Consider the following 25037-nt stretch of genomic DNA (forward strand, 5'->3'; position numbering starts at 1 on the left):
CGGAATGTTGAAGCGATTACGCTGCAGCCAGACCAAAGTACTGCAACGTGCACTTTAGTCGAAGAATACCCTCGATGGTGGCTAACTTTACAGATAGGTCACTTTGCTTTCAAAGCGTTATATGATACTGGTGCTTCAAGAACCGTGTTAAGTCCTATTGGCCTTCAAATAGCCGCGGACCTTAACTGTCATATAGCTATGTACGACGGCCCGGGAGCTCGCGCTATAGATGGACATTACGTGCCCATCATTGGCAGCGTACAGCTACCATTCTCGGTTGGAGGGGTCTCCTATATGATAGACGCCCTAATTCTTAGCGAAGCCGAAACGGAATGTACTCTAGGAGGAGATTTCATTCGAGCGTTTTCCGCTTGCCTTGACCCAGAGACTAATACCTTACGGGTAAAAGGATGTAACCGACGGGTACCACTCATTCTCTCGTCTCTGAGGGTAGATCAGTCGTTTGCCCTGTCCTCTTTAGGCATAGAGGAGATTAACCAGGAACAACGCGCAGAAATCGACCGAATTGTAGAAGAAGTTTTACCTGAAACCCTTCATAGCCATATTGGATGTACGTCATGGATCAAACACGACATAGATGTCGGAGAAGCCCAGCCTATCAAACAAAAATATTATCCAGTTTCTCACATTATCGAGATGGAGATGCATGCGCAAGTATACAAGATGCTAGAAGCAAACATAATACGACGCTCGAAAAGCGAATGGTCGAGTCCGGTCGTCATGGTTCGAAAACCCGACGGATCGTATCGCTTTTGCGTTGATTATCGAAAGGTCAATGCAGTATCAAAGGTGAGCGCTTATCCGCTTCCCTATATGGACGTAATCTTGAGAAAGTTACAGCACGCTAAGTACATTAGCGCACTGGACTGCTCAGGAGCTTTCCATCAGATCCCTCTTACGGAGCGATCGATACCGATTACCGCTTTTACAGTCCCTGGCCTAGGGCTATACGAATTCGTAAGAATGCCCTATGGAGTTGCAGGAGGACCAGCAACCTTTCAAATGTTAGTGGATATGCTAATTACACCCGAGATGGAGCCTTATGCCTTCGCCTATATATGACCTGATTATAGCGACCGAAACCTATGCAGATCATTTGAAATGGCTAACGCATATCCTTGAGAGGATTAAAGAAGCAGGGCTAACCATCAACCGAAAGAAATCACGCATCTGTATGACTGAAGTCCGATATTTAGGTGTCCTAGTCAACAGGGACGGAACTCGTCCTGATCCTGAAAGGGTCCGGCCCATTATTGACTATCCGCCGCCGAAGAATCTCAAGCAACTGCGTCGGTTTTTAGGAATGGCGTCGTGGTATCGGAAGTTCCTGCCCGACTTTGCGAGCATAGCGGACCCGCTTACCACTTTAACTACGAAAGACACTAAATACGAATGGACAGAGACGCAGCAAGACGCTTTCGAACGCATAAAAGGCCTGATCGCTACTGCCCCGGTCTTGGCTAGGCCAGACTTTACAGCTCCATTTATTATAGAATGTGACGCCAGCGATACCGGATTAGGCAGTGTACTCTTGCAGCACGTCGGAGGCGAAGACAGAGTACTTTGCTACGCCAGTCGAGCACTCAGTGCCACCGAGCGAAGGCTTTCGGTCACAGAAAGGGAGTGCCTCGCTGTAATATGGGCAGTCGAAAAGTTCAGACCGTATATAGAAGGCTATCACTTTACAGTGATAACTGATCATCACAGTCTAAAATGGTTGCGGAACCTAAAACATCCGAACGGCAAGCTAGGGCGATGGTCGCTGAGCCTACAATCCTACAGCTTCGACATCATACATAGAAGAGGAAAATACAACGTAGTTCCAGACGCCTTGTCGCGAATGTACGAAGAGGACGAAGAAACTACTATCGCTTGTTTAGCTTCGCTTAAAGCGCCTCCGCGAGTCAAGGACCCGTGGTACTTGAAATGGGTGCAAAAGCTTCAAGAAGACCCCACTAAATACCCATATTGGAAGTATATAGGAGACAAGTTATATATTTATAAACCAGACGTGATCGTCGACGATTTGATGGGTACAGATGAAGAGGCTTGGAAGCTAGTGCTTCCACGAGAACAGAGAGCTCAAGTCTTATCAGAGTGTCATGATAGTCTTACCGCAGGACATCTAGGGCGCTATAAGACACAAAAGCGAGCCGCGCTTAAATACTATTGGCCTGGCATTCACAGAGATGTAGCACACTACGTTCGTAACTGCCTCGTTTGCCAACAGACTAAAGTGGAGCAAGTTGCTCCAGCAGGACTGATGGGACGGCACCTATTCACACGGCCATGGGAAATCGTGGCGGGCGACACTATGGGCCCTTTTCCTAAGTCAGCGCAAGGCTATGAACATCTATTAATCTTCATCGACCTCTTCACTCGCTGGATTGAGTGTATCCCGCTACGCAAAGCCAACGGGAGAGCGATTAGACGCGAGTTGAAGGAGCGGGTATTTCTACGATTTGGAGTACCCGATAAGTTTTTATCGGACAATGGGACTCCGTTCAAAAACAAATTGGTAGACGAGTTCTTGGACTCGTTCGGCGTTATCCACGGCACGTGTGCGCCGTACTCGCCGAAGAGCAACCCAACCGAGAGAGTGAACCGCACGATAAAAACCATGATCAGCGCGTTCATCCAAGAGAATCATGCTACTTGGGATGCTCACATCACGGAATTCGCCTTTGCGTATAACACGGCTATTCACGAAGCGACGCGCGCTAGCCCAGCTTTTCTGAATTACGGACGGCATCCCGACCCTCCTCGCTCTAAGAAGAGAGCGGAAGATAGAGACATGATCCGAAACCTCGAAGCCACCGCCATAGAGAATTGGCACGCGAGGATGGAAAAACTAGGATAGTTTCGCGCAGTAGCACTTGAAAATACGCGAATGGCGCAAGACCGCCAAGAAAAATATTACAACGTCAAGCGAAGGGATGTAGAATATCGCGTCGGAGACAAAGTATGAGCCAAAAACCGCCTGCTTTCCTCGGCCGCGATGAAAATCGCTGCAAAACTAAGCCCGAAATTCGCAGGACCTTTTGTCATTACGGCCCGCGTAGGAATGAACTCTTACCAGCTTAGCACCGAAGAAGGTACTGACATAGGCAAGGTAGCCGTTTGCGATTTACGCCCTTGTCACGACGACGAGCAATGTCCAAAAACTGACGAGACGGAGGAATGCGAGTCTAACGTGGAAGGCTTGGACCTCGATAATTTGTTCGCACGAATCCCTAAAAGCGACGAGAGCAACGAGCAAAATGAAAAGGAGTTGGCCGATAGCGAACTAACCTCCGGCTCAGAACCCTTAACAAAAAGAAGGCGTGGCCGACCAAAGGGGAAAAAGAAACTTTCTCCACCGACGGTCCCACCGTCGCCAAGGCGGCTTCGCTCAAGACAACACTAACCTTTGCGTTGCTACCCCCTCTCTGCTTCTACGCTTTTAGCTGCCTCCTAACTAATCTACTGCTAACCTTTCTACGCTTATGTACTATTCCCGGACTGAATGCCAGCAAATAAGAAAAAAAAAACCATCTTCTTACTTATATTGACTCCTACAGATGGACACTACATCGGACGCTTCAGCGGTGAAAAGCCAAGAGGAGTTCCAGGAGCTCCAAGCGCTTACCGTTGCTTCAATGGAAGATGAGGCGGTCCCAGCAGATACTCAGCCCGAGGAACCGGAAGCGGCCAGCGTTGAAGAACCACGTCAAGCGACAGCCCCACTGGACGTGGAGACTCCCGATACCGAGGAACCAGAGCAGGAAGCGGAGGAGCCCTCCGCTACTCCACAGGAAGGGACGGAGCCGACCATCAGCGACAGCGCTTCAGCGACGTCACCCGGCGACTTCAGAGATCAGGACGAGCCACCCTCAGGCGAGGTTTATGGGCCATTAGCGCTGGGAGACGCCTGGAAGGAAATGCTGCAGCGTGTCAAGGCCGCTCGCACGGCCCGGATGGTGGCAAACGCCGAAGAGACGGCGACCTTCGGCGAGGCCATGAAATTCATCCAGGCCGCAGGCGCCGAAGGAAAACGCTTGGCAGGGGACTACGCCGATAAAATTCAGCGTGAGCTAGACCTAAAGGCGTACCTCGCTCGCCAACGAACCGATTGGCTCAGGCGCCGCCTTGTCGAGGAGGAGAAACGCGTGCTGGCGGAGGCGGTTGACGCTAGACTGCGAGAGATAGAGAACCTGAGGGCTCAGATGAGGATGCTGGAACGCTCGGCCAATGACCCTTACCACTGGGTACCCCGACTCCAAGGGACCGGTCACCAGTGGGATGAGGAGTCCACTGCTTCCACGTCACCGCCTCGACCGCGCTCGCCTTCTCCGATGGTGATCGCCCCGCACCCATCCAGACCAAGGTCTAGACCAAGCGATTTCGCTGAGGGGCCGAGACGGCCACCCGGATACCTTGCTCTACAGCACACCAACCGCACGGAGCCGTGTGGAAAGTGGGACGGGCCACGACGAGACCTGGTGGGCACGCGTTTCTGCAACCTGTGCCACCTCACCGGTGTCTCAAGGTCTACCGACTGCCCCAATTTTCAGATCCATCCGAGATGGTTATCGGAACAGCTTGAGGCTTATGCCTACACGGACGCCGAGCTCCGCGCCCGTAGAGGATCGCGATAAGTGAACACGCTTAAGCGACAACGCGTTTGTGTGATTTCGCTCTTCCTGTTCTCATTCACCTATTTCGTTACCATTACCAAGATTGTTACGCGAGCGTGCGTAATCCCTAGTAAGGAGGCAACGCCTCCAATCAAAAAAAAAAATATTGTAATTTTTTTTTTGTTACTGTATAAGGAATATAATTGTAAGGGGAGAAAGAGAGTTCTTTGTCATTCCACATATCTTCCCATTACGCATCCTTATTATAACGACAAATTGCCTTACTTTTCTTTTGAGGATGCATGAGTTTTCCCTGGAAAAAGGAAACGCCTAAAGAGAGAGACCAAGTTTCGAGCTGGTACCCTCCCTGGTAACCAGCGTCTGGGGGAGGGGCATATAACGAGTCGCATTCTCGTTATGTCTCTCCCTGCAGCCAGTTTGTTTATTAATCATATTTATACTTTACCATGCATTATAATAATTTGTAATTTGTAGCGCAGTTGAAATGTCAGCGAACAAGGTAAGAGTCGAGTCCTACGATCTATACTATCGATAGTCCCTAGCGCGGATGTCGCGGAGAGACCGCGATCGCGAAGGAGAGAGAGAAGGAGAGCGCGCAATGAGTCAGTTGGCATGCGAGCAGAGACAAGTATGGACGCTAGCATAGTAACATCCTTTTCTTTTGCGTTACGAGAGGTCTCGAGGGAGTAAGCGAGTACGCGGTGGCGATTATACGAGTCCAAAGATCGCCAGCGATAAGCGAAGGCGCATAGCTGATGTTGACAGGGATTCCGTTAGCTATAAGGCTGGGAAGCGAGAACGCCCGCGCGAGTGTAGGGCAAGATTAAGCGTGGTCGCGATCTATTGTTCGTGCGTTGCTGCCGTTCTAATAACCGACGACAACTACTGTAAGTACCTACTCGATTCTCTCTCTCTCTCTCTTAGGCTCTCTCTCTCTCTCTCCTATTGCTTGCTAACTGCATTTGTCGCTTTAGTTTTTCGCCCGGCTTACGCACTCTGTCATTCTGCTCGGCATTGCGTCTTGCCTCGAGCCGCTTTAAGCGAATTCGCTGTCCGATCTTACTCGGTTGCTGACAAGATCGGCGCGCTGCGTTGCGTCGTCGCCTTGTTCGCTGCCGCTCACATTTCGCCACCACACGCGCTTGTACGTATTCGTAAGTGTCTGAAATACAAGATTCGTTTCTACCAAAATTCGTAGCAACTTATTCCGTTACACCTGCCCTGTTGTATAACTACTTCGCCGCGAGACTCTTTAGGTTGTCCCTCACCAAGTAACCTGTGGCTCACGACACTCTCCGCGGGCCGAATTTCTACGTAAGGAAGGAGATAAGCTGTTGCGGCTGGACCCAAGCACTGTTCGCACTGGCGCACAGGGATGCCTTGGATAGCGCACTTCGCTTTGTTAAAATATTAATCCGCGACAACTATTTATTATATAACTGATTTAGCCCCGAAAGAGCACGAGCTAAAACCCCGTTATACATTGTATTAAAATTATTTCTCTATTTGTATTCACGTACATGGATTCCAGATTCTCGTGTATGGGGGAAGCAAACTATAAAATCACGTGAAAACAGTATCTATCTATATACGACGTATTTATGCTTTTTCTGTTTACAAGTAATTATTATTTTCATACCATGTGTCCTCAACTTTCTTTGCAATACATATTGTAGTTATACCTAAATAATTTCATTTTATAATGGATTCGATCTGCAAAAGGTGGCGACCTTTAAAAGGTAGGCCGAGTAAAAAAAATAAATTTTGGAAAAAGAATCGTAAAAAACGTATAAAGAAGAAAAAAACTATTAATGTCAGTAGTGCAACAAAAAGAAAAATTGAGCTTTTCAATCAAGAAAATTTTTCTCTGAATGAAACTGACAAACGACATGAACGTAATTCAGTAAAGATAAATTCAAATATTGACGATAATGTTATCTTATCAAAGAAAAGCAGTAGTGGCCATAAAAATGTCAGTGAAATTGTTAGTGAGTGTACTAAGCATGTGGAGATACTTACAAGGGAACCACCCCAACCCGACCTCACCGATTTGAATAATTTTGGGATATGTTGTAGTACTTGAAAAAAAATTAGATACGTGTTTTTTTTTATCGGCTCGTAAGGGCTTTTAAGGGGTGAAATCCACCCTGCAAATCAACCCCTAAAATCAGTTTTTTTAATATTTCTCAGCATCAAATGAATATTTTTCAGTAAACTCAACGTTAAAAAATTTCTTATAAAAAGGCGCTTTTAAGGACATAACATTTATTCCGAAGGATTGCAACCCCCTTTTTAATAGAGGTAAATACACTATTTTTTGTACTGTTTTACGACGTGTAATATCGTAAATCAGCTCGAGTGAATTAAAAATCGCACTGATAATGAGAAAATACTAAAATTAAATTGACGTGTTTCCGGATTAAAAAAAAAATATTTTTAAGGGGTGTTTCATCCCCTAGAAATCACCCCCGTCAAACTATCAGCAGGTTAATCCACCTAACCCTGGGATAAACAAGTTTAGTCGTTTGTTATTTCTTGAAATAATTTAATCCTATGCATGAGCGAGCTACCTCAACTAACCAACCTGCCTCTAACCCACCAAACCCCCATAAACCACCCTTACCGAACCACATGCAGGTAAACCCACCTAATCCTGGGAAAAGCAACTTTAGTCGTTTGTTATTTCTTGAAATAATTGAATTTTACACCATAAGCGAGTTATCCCAGCTGAATCACATACCTCTTATCCACCTACCCCTAACCTATCTAACCCCCCACCCTTATAAACCACCCTTACCGAAACACATGCGGGCTAATCTTATATAAATAGCGATAAATAAAAGTATTGCTTGAATAACATTCATGTTGCATAACAACATGTCCCAAGTATTACAAATTTTATGTAATAATTATTATTTTCTTTTCATTATAAATACAAAAAAGATAAAAATAATTAATAACAGCTTATAAATATAAGATTTGAAACTAAAATAAATTACAAATAATTATTAACTATTTTGTTTTTTCGAAATTAATAATAACAGTTATAGTATCAGTTTTTTAAAAATATTATTTGCATTGTATTACATATAGCTGTGTATAAAAGAGTAATAATAATAGTTGTTATTTTTTAAACGTAAAGTTAATTCGTAATAAAGGAAAATAACAAGTAATAACGGTTAGAAATTATTAATTTCAAAAGTGGAAGTTTAATATCGTTTTATTTCTTTTTTAATAATTTAAAATTTGTCAATGAGAAAAGAAATTATAACAAATAATTTATTATATTATGCAACGGTAGTCGATTCAATTAATCGAACCGTTCGCGATTCTGATTTTCGCGCGTTAGTTCTAAGTATTGAGAGAGAGAGGGGGCGCGCGATCTTTTGAATTAGCAGTTAAGCCTCAGCTGTTACTTGAGTAGTACCGCCAAAATAGTTTAGCACAGTGTTTCACCGATTTGCCAATAAAAAAGTTTACTTGGATTTTGGATACGTGTGCAAGGGTGAGCGAGGAAGCAGCGACAGTAGCAGCATCACGGAAGCAGCAGTAAAAGGAACAGCCATTATACAGCAGATTTACGATCGAGGCAGCACAGCTGATTCTGATCTGAGGAGCACCTTTAATTTGCTTCAACAATTACGGCTGATCACCGTAATTGCACCGCAGGGTAGGTGCACCTCCCTTAATTATCGCGTGACAAAATACATTTAGTATTTTGTTCAACCGTGTTAGCGTTGATATTTTTTGTATTTGCGCCGAGCGTTAGATCGCGCCAATTTTCGTATCTTCTCTCTCTCTCTCTTTCTCACCGAAAGTTATTTAATTGTAAATCCTATTCGCGTGCGTCAGTCTTTCGGCCCGACAAAGACTGTAGAGATTTTTTATTAATAAAATCTATTAAACTTATTCGCCGATTTCGTCATATAATTTTTCCTAATAGTTTAAACAATTGAAAAAGGCTTAGGTTTGAATCCGATTATAGCTAGGGGATTAAGTGGATTAGGAGCAAAGTCGATTACACTTAAAACTCATCGAGTATCACAAGGCACGTGACTTAAGGTGAGTTCAACTCTGCTTGATCGAAGACAGCCAAGTTAAGTCAGCTGACGTTAAGGCGAATACTCATAGTAACATACGTGTTAACGGAGCGGCGGTTTGCTCTGCATCGTGGGAGTTTGCTCTTAAATAAATTTCTCATTTTGCAGATGTACCCCCCCGTTACAATTAATAGATATAAATAGTTATTATAGACTCAATTTCTAAACTTATAAACTGTTTACTTTTTTCAATTTTCACTTGTGGTTTAGTTTACTTTTTGTTGGTACTTTACTTTGCTGTACACTTTACCTTATTTACAATTTTATCTTATCAATGGCTCGAAGAAGATAAGTTATATCAAATCTACGCCCCTTACGATAATAAAACATCCAATACTTATTTCATTATTCATAGTAGTTGAAGAAAAGTCAAGTATTTCAAAAGTTAAAGTTTTTTTATAGTGCTGGATTTATAAATAAACTTATTTCTATATTTACATACAAATTTCCCGAACACGAAAATATAGTATATAACTATTAAAAACGTATGATCGAATTCTATCTATAGACTAAGTTTTCTTTTGTCTTTTGTAAAATTATTCAACTGCATAAAAGAGTATTTATATCTTGATTTTGTTTTAGATTAAAACATGAAGATCAATCCTTTGAACGTAGTCAATTTATTATTAGCATATTTTCAAAGTTTACAAATACCAGATAGCGAGATTAATTTCAAAGAAATTAAATTGCCAGAAAAGTTGAAAGAAATATTAATAGATGCCGTGTATGAGTTTAATGATATTGATATGATTGTTGAAGAGATGTTAGATTTTCATGAAGATTATATAGATACTGATGCTAAAATAAGTTCAACGTCACTTTCCTGATCCTGATTTTGCACCAACAAACCAGTGCACAAATGTGATGAAGAAATCACATTTGATTATAAACAAAGAGCCATAGAATTTTGGAGGAGCGGAAAAAATAAAAACTTAAAACTGAATACTGTACAACATAGATTCAAAAAAGTTTCATCTATAAGTCAACTTAAATGTGGGCGAAAACAATTAATAAAAATGGAACTTACCGAGAAAAAATTGCGCAAATTTGCCAATACACGTTTGATAATTTAAAAGCCGCTATTGCAGCTGGTACGACAGTGCATGATCGAGATATACGGAAATGGGCATTGCAAGCTCAAAAAATTGTTGGCCATGAAGATATAAGATTTAAGGCTTCTCAAAATTGGTTACTAAAATTTAAAAAAGCTCATAGAATAGTATCTAGAAAAATAAATAAATTTATCACCAAAAAAACATTAGAAAGTAAAGAAGAACTACAAACTAATGTTGATGCTTTTGTAGCTGATGTTAAATCATGTATACCAGAAATCGGCATTGCAAACTTTTATAATTCAGATCAGAGTGGTTTCCAATTAGAAATGCACTCGGGAAGAACATTAGCAGTTGAAGGAGAAAAGCAGGTGCAATGTCTGGTACAGTCGGTTTCATCAACAACGCATAGTTATACAATTCAGCCAACCATATCAGCAACCGAGAAACTTTTAGAAAAGAAGAACTAGAAACTAATGCTGATGCTTTTGTAGCTGATGTTAAATCATGTACGAGGGTGGTCCGATAAGTACTTAGCCTCACCGCCCGATGGCGCCACTCTCGCAAAAGAAATATTCTATCACGTAGCACAACTTTCTCGATGGTTACTGTCAAGATTTCAGCCGGATCGGAGTTGTAGTTTATTTTTGAGAGCGTGTGAAAGCAATTGTGTCCGTTGATTTTTGAAAAATGGAAAAAGAGCAGTATCGGTCGGTGATTTGATTCTTGTTTTTGGAAGGGAAATCGCGCAGCGAAATCAAAAAGCGCTTGGATGCTGTGTACGGTGACTCTTCTCCTTCGATGGCGGCCATTAAAAATTGGTTTAACGAGTTTCAACGTAGTCGCACGTCGATTTTTGAAGAGCAACGTCCAGGTGCTCCGAAAACGGCTACCACGGAGGATAACGTGACAAAAATTCACGATCTCGTATTGGCAGATCGACGATTGAAGGTGTGCGAGATAGCTAAGATCGTAGGCATCTCAAAATACCGCGTGGGTCATGTCCTGCATGAAATTTTGGTCATGAGAAAGCTGTCGGCGCGATGGGTGCCGCGTTTGCTCACTCCGGACAACAAGCGCAACCGTGACATAACTTCAGAGCAATGTCTGACGCTGTTTAAGCGCAATCCGAAGGAGTTTCTGCGTCGTTTCGTGACAGTCGACAAAACATGGATCCCCTGGTATACACCAGAGACCAAGGAACAGTCGAAACAGTGGACTTTACCCGGCGAAAGTGCTCCGAAGAAGGCGAAGACTGCCCCATCGGCCGGAAAGGTGATGGCCACCGTTTTCTGGGATTCACAAGGTGTGATCTACATCGACTACCTGGAGAGGGGCAAAACGGTCACAGGGCTGTACTCTGCCGATTTATTGGGCCGATTCGACGTCGAATTGCAGAAAAAACGGCCCCATTTGGCGGAGAAAAAAGTGCTTTTCCACCGGCTAAATTGGTCGAATTAGGCTACGAACTGCTACCCAACCCAACCCCATCCACCGTATTCTCCAGATTTAGCCCCGTGCGACTTCTTTTTGTTTCCAAGCTTGAAAAAGTCACTCGCCGGGCAGAAATTTGAGTCGAATGAGGAGGTAATCGCTGCGACGGAAGCCTACTTTTCAGACCTCGAGGAAACGTATTTTTCAGACGGGTTAAAGAAGTTGGAGCATCGCTGGGCCAAGTGTATCGAACTAAAAGGAAACTATTTTGAAAAATAAAACGCCAGTTTTTCAAAATTTTCGTTTTTCTTTTGTAGGCTAGTACTTATCAGACCACCCTCGTATACCAGAAATCGGCATTGCAAACTTTTATAATTCAGATCAGAGTGGTTTCCAATTAGAAATGTACTCGGGAAGAACATTAGCAGTTGAAGAAGAAAAGTAGGTGCAATGTCTGGTACAGTCGGTTTCATCGATAACGCACAGTTATACAATTGAACCAACTATATCAGTAACCGGAAAACTTTTATCACCACTTTTTATAGTATTCAAAGAAAAAAGTGGTCAATTCGGTCCCATAGTGGAATCTTCATTATATAGACCAGAAAATGTGCATGTGGAAGCATCTAAATCCGGAAAATTAACGACAAGTTAGTATATTGTTGTTTATTATAATGCAATGACATAAACAAATTTTGACATTTTTTATTTTAGATCATTTTAAAATTTGGTTGAAAGAATTTTTTTACCCAAATGTTGGACCTCAATCTGTACTTTTACTCGACTTTTGGAATGGACATTGCGATAAAGCTGTAAGGGAAACGATGCCGACAAACAAAATTGTTAATATAAAAAAAATTCCCACAGGAACGACAGGGAACATCCAACCACTCGATGTTTATGGATTTCGTATCTGGAAAAACTTCGTTTGACGTTTATCAGATCAAGTAATTTTGATAGACTATGAAATGAATCTACATTTAAGAAATAACATCATAAAAATGCAGTCTCTTGTCCATAACCAGCTTTCTTCACCAAGATATCCAAATTTTTTTAAATTCGCTTGGTATAAAAGCGGCTACATTGCTGAAAAACCAGCTAAAACAGATAACCCTGTTGATTTTAGTTTTGGAGATTCTTGCAATATACATTGCGAAATAGAAGCATATAAAAATGTTGCTATAATACGGTGTGGTTGGTGTAAAAGATCATTCTGTTTCAAACACTTTTTCGATGATTATCATTTCTGTAAAGAATTCGTTGAATGATACATTTTAATTTACCAATAAATAAAAAAAAGAAAAAGATGAAAATTATTATGAAAAATCAAAATATATGTAGTATCGCGTACGATGGCTCTTACGTAAATATATTTATGTATCTACATACGAATATAAATATATATGTATATATCTATAAATGATAACACAGGTCAACATGATTTATATCGCACGAACACGAGCAACATATTCCGAAGGTTTTTGATGCGCTGAACACGAATCAGGCATCAGAAATGCTCTGTCACGTCACGTTTTCAAGATATTCTAACCTAAAAGTGCGAAAAACACGTATTTTCGCTGTTTTAAAAGTTATATTACACCGCAAAACATTTTTTTGCTAAAAATGAATCTAACCATCTCAAAATACCGCTTCTGCCCTTTCCAACGCATTTTTCAAATTTAACAAATGTTTTTTTTTCGCGGGGATATCATCAATTGAAGTTCACCACTTTAACGATTTCATAACAACAGTACCAACAATACAAATATGACAGCCCCACGAAAAAGTCATATGTGAACGAAAGTGCAAAAGGTAATACAATTATATTTATGTTTATGGGGTCGCTGAATCCGTATCCACGATTCATTTGACCCGATTAGCTCAGGGGTCAAATTCAGATCAAGGTCAAATCAAGAATATCCCATTAATCTTGGTCCAGGTACTGTTTATATAGGTTTTTGAGGTCGCTGAATTCGAATCTAGGGTGCGTTTGACCTGGTCGGCTCAAAATCAAGGTTAGATCAAGGTAAAATCCAAAAAATGCATTCAATGAACCCGAATTTAAGGTTTATCTGACCAATAACCCCCTAATATTTGAATGGCAATGTTAGCAACCCCCTAATAACCATCTAATAACCCCCTAATAAGAACTATGCTAATAACCCCCTGATGTCGCAATAGCATAATAGCAATGCTAAAATGCCCCTAATGACTCAATGGCAATCCTATCAACCCCCTAATAGCCCTCTATATACTTCCTCCCTAATAATCCTCGAATATGAACTAAGCTACTAAGCCCCTAATAACGCAATAAGAATGCTAGCAATCCCCTAATTACCCAATAGCAATGCTATTAACCACATTATGTCAGATGCTTCAATGTTATCAATTTTCTGATTTGTGGAATCGTTTTCTTTCTTCGTCTAGGCATCTGGTTCCTGACTTTCTCTTATGCTGTAGACCATTATCTTCACGTTTAAGAGCCCAGCAGTAGTCAGCTAACATATTAACATTCCATCTACCATGATACCTTCTTTCCATCTCTTGGATGTCTTGGTGGAATCTTTCTCCTTGCTCCTCACTTAGGGCTCCAAGATTCTCAGGAAAAGAATCTAAATGAGAATTCAGGAAGTGTACTTTTAAATTCATGTTACAACCCAACTCTTTGAAACTGGTAAGCATATTTTGAACGACTACGTGATAATTTTCTACTTTTCTATTTCCCAAAAATTCTTCTACCACCGCTGCAAAATTCACCCATGCAGCCTTCTCTTTTCTTGTCATCGTTTGTTGAAAATCAGCCGATTTCATCATCTTTCTTATATTCGAACCTGTGAAAATACCTTCCTTTATTTTTGCATTAGATAATCCTGGGAATTTATCCAATAAGTAGTGGACGCATTTTCCATTCTGATCAAGGGCTTTGATGAATTGCTTAATTAATCCTAATTTTATGTGGAGGGGAGGTAAAAGTATTTTTTTTTGGATCACACAAGGGTTTTTTGAGAAAATTGTGTGATCCTGGCTTCAGAGACGTGCGAAGTGGCCACTTAGATTCTTCCCAATGACGTGTAGTAGCTCTACTATCCCACAAACAAATGTAACATGGGTATTTGGTATACCCCGACTGCTGTCCAAGAAGTATAGTTATTACTTTCAAATCACCACATATGAGCCATTTATAATCTTCATATTTAATTTTCTTAAGAACTATCTGCATATTCTCTTAAACTTCTTTTAGAAGAATCGATGAAGAGATGCCATTCAGTAGCGACGTATATCAAGCCTAATTTTGTCATTAAGCCAGTCACGTCATGACAGTAAGTCAATCCATCTTTCTCTGCGAAATATCTGATATATTTTTGCTCTCTGTTTCTGTACCAAGAAAAAGTTGTTTTTGGAGCCAACAGATTCATTTCTTTCAATCTAGAACCTAACAATTTTTTGGCAGATCCAAATCTTTAACCAAATTATTTAGAAGAGCCTGTGTAAAAATTGAGGACTTTTGGTTGTATCGAAATGTGCACTATCATCTAACTGTGTATCTTCGTCATCCACCTCGATATCATTTATTTCGTCTGGGCTTCTGGAAGTAGTAGGTAAACATTCTGCTTCCTTAAGGGGTGATGATTTCTCACAAACAAGAGTCCCCCGTAAAACTGGTTTAGTAACAGATGAGACATTAGGATACAAAATTGCAGATTTATTCTTACTGTTGAAACCTTTTAGGTCAATAAAACAAAAGTGACAGTCATTATGATCACGTGGCTCACGCCAGATCATCGGAGAACTAAAAGGCAATTTTTGCGAAGAGTCGTCTTTATTCCAACGACTTAATATTGTATGGCAACTTACACAAATTGTGTTTGGCACCCAAGATTTGTCTACATTAACGATAAAATAGCCGAAATAGATTTTGTAAGCAGTTTCGATTGAAGGCGTAATGTTTCTCCTTTAGTTTTTAGTAGCATAAAGTCCACATACGTTGCAGAACTTGTAAGGATCGTTCACGCAACTCCGGGGAGACATTATAAAATAGATCTCAGGAATACGAGGACGATGAAGATTACTAGAAACTTCAACTGGGATTCTCAACTATCCTGAAAGGGACTGTCGATAAAATGCCGCTCGATTGCAAGAAATACGCCGAACCTTTCAACTATTCTGAAAAGGACTGTTGAAAAGATGCGCGTAAGGTGGACCAAAGCAGAATTCTCAACTATCCTGAAAAGAACTGTTGAAAAGAAGTGCGTATGATCAACGGAAACCGGACTCACAACTATCCTGTTGTGAAAATCCCGCTTGATCGAAAGGAGCAACGTTTGCCTTTGCACTATTAAGGGGTTGATAGGATTGCCATCGCACTATTAGGGAGTTCATAGCATAGTTCTTATTAATGCGGTTATTAGGAGGTTATTAGGGGTTGATGGCACTGCCATTGCATTATTAGAGGTTGATAAGATTGTTGTTAAGCCGATTATCAGCGTAGTATTCTAGCCCACGCAATTTTACTACTGGTCGAATCTTGGCGCCTAATTTCCCTATTAGTTGGTTAGATAGCGTCGGTTTTACTTTATTCGTCAATCTACCCCTATCCTACTCGTCATTGGTTGGTCTAGTCGCGCGCGTTGGTCAGTTTAGCGTCGTTATCGTCTATCCTTTGCGCGCATACGCTCGTTAGCCCTACCGATCGCCCCTACATGAATATCGGTATTGTCTGTCTAGCTTATACGCACACTCTACGCTATTCTTCCATTCGCGCCCGATCGCTCTCCTATCGGTCATCTCATTCGCACTCATGCGCTCGGTTGCCCCTCTCTCGGTCTAGGTCACTCTCCTATCAGTTGTCTTGCTCGTACTCATATGCTCGGTTGCCTCTCTCTCGATCTAGGTCACTCTCCTATCAGTTGTCTCGTTCGCACTCACATGCCCCTCTATAGGTCTAGCTCAAGCGCGTCGCAACATGGCCGCCGCTCGGCTCACGCGTTAACATTGCGTCCTATTGCCGATGTTCCTGTTATTCCCCGGGGCAATCGTACGTGTGTGTTTCTTTTGCCTCCAAAATGTTCCATGCGTCACGGATCAAATGTTTATGAGGTACCGGAAAACTTGTTAGTTTCACGTTGGTCAATCGTACGTGTGTGTTTCTTTTGCCTTCAAAATGTTCCATGCGTCACGGATCAAATGTTTATGAGCTACCGGAAAACTTGTTAGTTTCTTTGATATCTCTCCTACAATCCTTACTTCTCCAAGAAGTGATTTATTAATTCCCATAATTGTAAAAGTCCAACTGCGAACATAAAACCATGAAATATTGATTTTTTGACTGGAATTATAATAAAATTTTATATTTTGGTCCGTGGATTGACTTGAATGGTTGTTAGAATTTCCTCATGAAGCAAGTTTTGGTTGATATAGTTTGAGGAATAGGCTGAGCTTTCGCAGAACGTTTTTATCAAAAACTCAGACGCATGGCACATTTTGAAATTATATAAAAAAAATGATCATTATTCAGTTTAATATTATTATAAAATCCGTTAAAAAATCATAAAAAATTAGGCCTGGTGGCAAAAAGTTTCCTTTTTTATACTGTGGAAATTTCAAGTTGATATCTATAAATATAAAAAAAATAGAATAACCAGTACAAAGCCACCTTAAAAGACAGTAAAAAAAAACCTTCAGAAGTTGAAATTTTCTGAAATTTCAACTTCTGGAAAGTTTCTTTACCTTTTTTTAAGGATTTAAAACATGAAATCAAATTTTAGCCCTATTCGTTGACTACATCTGAAGATACAGTATATTGTCTAGAGAAAGACCGTGAAGCCCAAACTAGAAAAACCACTCATTTAATAAGACTATTGTTTTTATCTGACTTAACCTGTCAATAACAATGTAACACATTAGTGACACGTCAACAATATAAAATTGATATAGCTACATTAATTTTTTAAAATTTTGATAAAAATTATTTCACGTAAAAAAATATTTACCTTGAATACTCGCAGAGCTATCAGGATGATGAAAGTTCTTTAATTACTTTTTATAAGTAATAGTGCAGTTATTCATTATTATTTTATTGTATTGTCACACTACAATTATTGAGTATAAATGTGTTTTTTGTTGATTAACAACGCCTTGTAAATATAATTCAACGTCAAGAGCGTAAAAAAGAGACAATTTTGATTCTTGTTGTCCATTGTTTGAACAATTATTTGTAGCTTGATGGGAAGGTACAGGAAACGAGAAACTCTTTCCCGAACATGTGCCGTACCGTATTTTCTTATACGATGTGTGGAAAGTGCGATTTTCAACGTATATTTTCTGTCGAGAGTGTAGGAAAGATGCACTTTGCGCACGAAGTATCGAAAAATACTGAAAAACAGTACTCTTATTGAATTTGAAAAATTTGATTTAACGAAATTGAATTTTTTTATAGAATTCATTTTTAGTATCGACTCTATTAGTGCATTCAAGACACACGTGCTACAAAATAATATACGATACGTGTGTTTTAAACGATGTAATCTGCTCGTAGCGCTAACTTCTCGCGTGACAGAATACATTGATTAAGACACTTATATTGTACTATACTTTTCGATACTCCGTGCGCAAAGTGCGCCTTTCCCGCACGCTCGACCCAAAACATACGTTGAAAATCGCACTTTTTACACGTCGCATCAAAAAGTACGGTACGGCACATGTTCGGGAAAGAGTTTCTCATCTCGTGTACCTCGCATCGCTCGCGCGTAAACGCTACACGAATCAAGAATCTACTTTCCCCCACTTGTATCGTAATGTACTCATAATTGTTGAAACTCACCTATGTCAAATATATTAATATCATAATTACCACAGATATTTGATTGCTATGAGTAATTGATAACAATTGCTTACACAATAATTAGTGGCAATTGCGGGTAAACAAAAATAGATAAACAATCTATCATACATCAAATTGAAAATATAATGACTACGAGGGAGGGTCAATAAGTTTTTACAAAAAAACGGAAAAAAAAGTTTTGCATATGTAATTTTTTTTATTTTTCAAAATGATCTCCTTGAAGGTCGATACATTTTATTAAACGGCCTTCCAGTTTTTTAAGCTATCAGAAAAATATGATTTCTGAAAACCCTGAAAATAGGCATTTGTTTCGACGATGACTTCTTGATTCGACGTTAATCGTTGTCCGGCAAGCCATTTTTTGAGGTTAGGAAATAAGAAAAAGTCACTGGGAGCCAAATCAGGCACATGGTAGATGGTTAATTAATTCGAACTTTAAATCGTTAATTTTTGCCATCGAAACTGCACACGTGTGAACTCGAGCATTGTTTTGAAGAAAGAGGCTTTTTTTTGTTCAAGTGAGGACGTTTTTCTCTGATTTTTTCTTTCAGCTAACCTAATAATGACGCATAATATTGTCCAGTGATCGTCTGGCCCTATTCCAAGTAGTCGATGTAGATGATTCCATACGCATCCCAGAAAACCGTGGCCATAATCTTGCCAGCTAACTGTACTGTCTTTGCCTTCTTTGGGGCTGGTTCTCTTGCGGTAATCCATTGTTTGGACTGTTCTTTTATTTCAGGAGTATAGTAGTGAACCCATGTTTCGTCTACAGTTACGAGTCGACGCCAAAAGTCTTCTGGATTATGACGTATGCGTGCCAAAAGAGCCTCAGAGGTGACCACGCGGGTCGTTTGTTTTCAACAGTGAGCAAACGCGGCACCCATCTTGCTGATATTTTTTTCATCCCCAATTTTTCATGCAAAATTGAAATGATTGTACCTTTTGATACCCCTGTGGCCTCAACTAATTCACGCAATTTTAATCTTCTATCACTCAACACCATATCGTAAATTTTGTTGACCATTTCGGGCGTACTCATTTCTACGGGGCGTCCTGAACGAGGTTCATCTTTTGTTATTGTACGGCTGCGTTTAAATTCATTTACCCAGTTATAAATAGTCTTAAACACAGGGGCAGACTTGCCATGAACGGCGTTCAACTCAACTGTGATTTCTTTTGGTGTAAGGCTTTTCAAATTAAAATGTTTTATCACCGCTCGAAACTCTGTTTTTTTTCATTTTTTAAATAAACCAATAACTTTTTGTTCAAACAACGCTCACAAAAAAATGACTTAATGAATCGAGCTAAAACTTTGTACGATATCTAGTTAGTAGTATTGCTTGCCATAAACATCATAATTTAAGCGTGACGTGCGCCATCTCTTGGATTTTGTAAAGAATGTACCGGGGTATGACCGTTTAATTATATTATTCGCGCAATTACACTAAACGGACGCGCGTAGTTAATCGTATGCTCAATAGGTAAATCGGAGAGCATGCAAAGACAGGCGCCAGTCAACCAGTAAGTTCTCTTATCGAAGGAAAGTGAGTGGAAGCTATGAGATATAAGAGAATCAAAAGAAAACACTTGTTAGTAATATGAACTAGATCTTTTATTATTCCTTATAATCTACAGAAGGTCGGCCCGCGCGTTTGTTTACGTTGACGCTCGCTCATCGACAACACGCTTTGCCGGTACGCTCGCTGCTCTTTGTTATTAGAGCCGTTACATGCACGCATCGAAAATTAGAAATTGATTATTAATCACGCAATCGCGATCGCGAAATTAAGCTGGCCAGCTTACCTTATATTTGCAGGCGATCGGAGAACAGAGCGACAAATCGCACAGCACGGAACAGTTTTTAATGTTTAGTTCGCGGGTCGCGAATGCGCGCACGGAATGGTTTCGCCCTCGATGGCGAAACCTCACACACACACACTCGGCTTGGCCTCAAGCTGGTAGCTGGATGGCTCCTTGGCGGCTACAGTCCTGGATAACTGGCTCTCAGCTGGATATCACTGTCTCAGCGTATGGTGGTCAAGGGCACGTGAATCGGCGGCGGTAATAGCGAAAGCGGGCGGACACAACAACGGTCAATGCTTCACTGGTTCGAATTCTATCGCGCGCATTCCGTCTGCTCGCGTGCCGAATTCCTTCGTTACGTGTTTCGTCCCCCCAGGTGCTGCTCTCACAGGCAGCAATTAAATTAGATTATCAGCGCTAATTTGACGTTTACCGTCACAGCCCCCTTCCAGTCTGGGCCTACAGGGTCCTCGACGATAATTCCATTAGCGCTGCCCCTTCCGAGGAGGAGAATGGAAAGGATAATAAAGAGTTATAGTCCAAGTGATGTTAAATTTGTACTTTATTGTACAGCAGGGCGATATATCGGTGGCCCTGCCCACGGGGGCAGGGAATCATCACCTAGCTGGTCTCGGTGGCAGTTCCTGACCTTGGTCATCCAACGGGGGTCGGCCGCGCGCCTCCCACCCCAGCCTCTCTTGGACCAGGTCGGCGTGTTGTCGCACGCGTGGGCAGCGGTCCGTGCGGGTCACCCCGGGGTAGTGGCACACGTTGCACTCTTCCCACTGAGCGCGGGAAAGGGTGCCCCGTGGGAGACATCGTTCTCTCGGGGTCAGAGGCAACCCGTTTCTACGGTTCGGGGCGTACCACAACGGTCTTTCAACCGTGGGGTCCTCACACGCAGGGCCTAAAACCACATTGATGTGGATGGGCCCAGTTGCTTGACCGCCCTGGCTCCCGTCCACATTCACCACCAGGTTTACTCCGCACGTTTGCGGGACCTGGTGCGACGTGATCCGCGACCTGGCTTCCGGAGCCGTTGTCCTGGCTCCGGCGATCGGAGGCTGAGGGAGGCTCGTGTGATTGCCACTCGCCGGGCCCTCGATGGCCTGGCGGTGGCGCTGTAGGACCTCCCTAAGCGCCGACGCGAACTGGCGACGGCGGGACACCACCTTCTCCCAATGATCCAGGTCATCTGGGTAGTGCCCCGCAGCTGTGTACGCGTCGTACTCGGCGTACACAGCCCATTGGAGGGCGTTGAGGGTTGTTCAGCCTCGCTCGACTTCCCTCAACCCCTCAACTATCTCCTCCCAGGTCCTTTTGCCAGACGGGGGCGTCTGGCTAGGGAACCTGGGGCGCCAGGTCGCGTCTGGGGCACCCTCTTCTGTCTGGGTGCCCACGGATGCCGTCGGGGCCTTCATGGGGATGGGTCCCGCTAGGGGTCTCGACGGTGGCGCGGCGTCGTCGCGCGTGATTAAGCTGGCCAGCTTACCTTATATTTGCAGGCGATCGGAGAACACAGTGACAAATCGCACAGCACGGAACAGTTTTTAATGTTTAGTTCGCGGGTCGCGAATGCGCGCACGGAATGGTTTCGCCCTCGATGGCGAAACCTCACACACACACACTCGGCTTGGCCTCAAGCTGGTAGCTGGATGGCTCCTTGGCGGCTACAGTCCTGGATAACTGGCTCTCAGCTGGATATCACTGTCTCAGCGTATGGTGGTCAAGGGCACGTGAATCGGCGGCGGTAATAGCGAAAGCGGGCGGACACACCAACGGTCAATGCTTCACTGGTTCGAATTCTATCGCGCGCATTCCGTCTGCTCGCGTGCCGAATTCCTTCGTTACGTATTTCGTCCCCCCGGCAGGTGCTGCCCTCACAGGCAGCAATTAAATTAGATTATCAGCGCTAATTTGACGTTTACCGTCACAACTTATTAACCCCCTCTCGTAAATTTGGAGTACGAATTAGAGTTTTCGAGCTCTAATTGCCAGCGCCTACGGCCGCATAGTCATATGTAGTGCGCTTGATTAATCGAGCAATCGGCAGTATTAAAAATAAACAAAATGCATCAGGGTATTTATTAATCAAAATATAAGTTTTGGTGTTCATTTTCCATTCGGTATAATGATAAAAAATGGTGCTATGAAGTTGTAAAATTCAAAGATGATCGTAACAACTAATTTTTTTTTGGAAATATGTAAAAAGTTATAAATAATATTAAATTAAAAAAAAATTAAGCAAAATAAATTTTGAAAACGTTATTAAGAAATAACACGTCGAAAAAAAAAGTAAAAATTCTTGCAATAACTTTTTAATAGTTTGAATAAATAAATTCACAATAATTTTTCATAATTATTATAATTTAACTCTTAATAGAGGAAAGTAGTCGATAATCATCACTGTACATGCATATAAAACCCGCAACATTTTGTCTTGCGAGAGCGCCTTTTTTTCAAAATTGGCTATATCTAAATAAATAATCAATATTTTCAAATTTTACGGATATTTTTTTAGATTAATACGAGCTTTTAATATACAAATAAAATAAAATGTGCTGATAGTTTATGAGATCCATAGTAACTGTATTTTCAAAGATTTTAAATATATCGCGAAAATTAACAATTTGTGAATAGGTGAATATATTAATCCATAGGTTTTTTTAATGCCTATAATTTTCCATTCAATGTTTTCAAATCGCAATAATAGTTTTGAAGATATTTTCAAAAAATCAATTTTCGCAGCTTTGCAAATTTTTTTCGCAAAGGTTCGCTGTCCGACTTGAAGTGGTATGAAAAAGAAACTTATTATTTTTGCATCTACTATACAAATCCATTTTTTGTTTTCAGGCAATATTTTTTTAAATTTTTTTGATAGAATGCTTGGACTACAGGTGTTTATAAGCAAAACTATTCATACAGCGACATTTTTACTCCTAAATAACAACAGTTCTGTTCAAAGACCAACTAATTAATATGAAAAATCGCTTCTGTTATATTTTACATATCAAATATTTTACTGATAAAATACTGCAACGGTAGTCGATTCAATAAATCGATCCGTTCGCGATTCTGCTTCTCGCGCGTAAGCTCGAACAATTAAGAGAGAGAGGGGGCGCGCGATCTTTTGAATAAGCAGTTACGCCTCAGCTGTTTGCGTGTCGATACCGCCGATTTTTATTTTGCATTGTGTTCGCCTATTGATAAGTTTTTCTAGGACAAACTTTACGTGCGTGGGTGCAACTAAGTTATTGCAGCAAGCAACAGCAGATTGGCAGAAGCAAAGTTAAAGCTGATAGGAGAGCGAGGCAGCGCAGCTGATAATTAGGAGGGCAGCGGCAGTTGATTATTCATCATCAACAATTACGGCTGATCACCGTAATTGCACCGCAGGGAGGTGCACCTCCCTTCATTATTGCGTGACAAAATACATTCGGTGTTTGTCAATCGTAATAGCGATTTTTTTGTATTCGCGCCGAGCGTTAGTTCGCGGTAAAATTTGAATCTTCTTTCTCTCTCTCTCTCACCGAATAATATTCATTGTAAAATCCTATTCGCGTGCGTTAGTTATTTGGCCCAACAAAGACTGTCATTATTTTTATTAATTAAAGTTAGTCAAATCTATTCGCCGATTACGTCATTTAATTTTCCCAGTAGCTTAAGCAATTTGTAAAAGACTTAGGTTTTAATCCGATTACGTCTAGGGAATTAAGTGGATTAGGCGTAAAGTCGCCCACACCTAAGATTCATCGAGTGTCACAAGGCACGTGACTTAAGGTGAGTTCAACTCCGTTCGATAGAACTAAGATAGACAATTAAGCGAAATCATCAGACGTAAAGGCGAATATACGTACAATCATACGTGTTTAACGGAGCGGCGGTTAACTCTGCACCGTGGGAGTTTGTTATTAAATAAATTTCCCATTTTTTTAGATAACCTCCCCCGTTACAATACATAGAGCAGAAGTTAGTAAATAAATGCATAAAAATTAGTAAATAATGCATAAAAGTAGCTAGACGTCACTTTGTGGCACTACTTCCAGATCTCGATATTGAGGTCTTCTTTCCTGTTAACAAATACACTAACAGTCATAATTGTCATTTATAATCGATATATGAAACTTTCACAGTAGGAATATTTAAGGTAATTCAATTTTATTGTAGATAAATCTTTATATGTTTCAAAATTTTGCATTTGCACAGAATTTACCCTGAATGTACAAGAAACATGTAATTACACAAAAAACACTGGTTCTTAATATAAAATTAATTAAAAAATTCATAATATGGATACATATATGCATGTAATTATGTAATTTATTTAAAAAAATATATTAAAGTTGTTTTATATTTTTATATTTCATTTCAGTGATAACGTTAACACAGATATTTATGGTGCGAATCTTTATAATAGATACTTAATGGAGCTTGATACATTTAGTGAAGCTGATAACATTCATCAGAAATTGCCAATAAGAGAGAAATCTAATGAATATAGCCATAAAAATTGCATTAGTGTATTGGTTGAAACTGGAGTTCATAATCGAAATTCAATAGTTTTTCCAAATCATTGTCACAGGAATTTCTTGCCAGTTGATGAATCATTAATTGTACCAACTCTAACGGTGCCTGATGTAACATGTGCAATTAATTTTATTTTGACAAAAGAAAATTTTGAATAATCTATTATATTTTAGTTATAATCAAACCTTCGAGTTATTATAATAATTATTAAAATTATATGAACTGTTCAAATATGAATTTTTATCCATCACCTTCGATTGTTATAAAAGCTAGTTACGTTTCAGATTAACCGTAATATGCTATTACATGAGCCATCATTGTAACAAACGACGTCAAAATAAATAAATTCTAAAATCTTATAATCGAGTAATTATAAAATGATGATTGTGAATTTATTCGTAGGAAACATAGCACTTTAGGAAAAAATTACTAAGCACCAAAAATGTTTAGAATTGGCCTAGGAGTATATCTAAAATTGTTTCGTAATGATTCAAGGGATTTTTTAAATTTATCAAAAATTGAGAATTTGCAAAATAAAAAAAGTTTATCCTAACTTCTCGAAAAAATTTAGGTATATCTTTGGCTAATTCTAAACAATTTATCTTTTAAGAAGTTTTTT

At 40.7% G+C, this 25037-nt stretch overlaps 1 protein-coding gene across 3 annotated transcripts in view; it reads left to right on the forward strand.

The window, feature by feature from the left end:
• The window catches only part of LOC131662999 (haloacid dehalogenase-like hydrolase domain-containing 5), a 295769-nt gene extending 271037 nt beyond the window's left edge, over positions 1-24732 (forward strand). For 2 of the 3 annotated variants that reach the window (XM_058933055.1, XM_058933054.1), the window contains one exon: positions 24264-24732. In XM_058933055.1, coding sequence (XP_058789038.1) covers positions 24264-24576 — 313 coding nt within the window. In that variant the 3' untranslated portion in view covers positions 24577-24732. The remainder of the gene's footprint in view (positions 1-24263) is intronic. The other variant, XR_009301816.1, reaches the window with a different exon arrangement.
• Positions 24733-25037: the final 305 nt, after the last annotated feature.

This window comes from Phymastichus coffea, unplaced genomic scaffold (assembly GCF_024137745.1).
Source record: "Phymastichus coffea isolate CEN01 unplaced genomic scaffold, Cenicafe_Pcof_1.1 PCOF00029, whole genome shotgun sequence".
Classification (NCBI taxonomy): Eukaryota; Metazoa; Arthropoda; class Insecta; order Hymenoptera; family Eulophidae; genus Phymastichus; species Phymastichus coffea.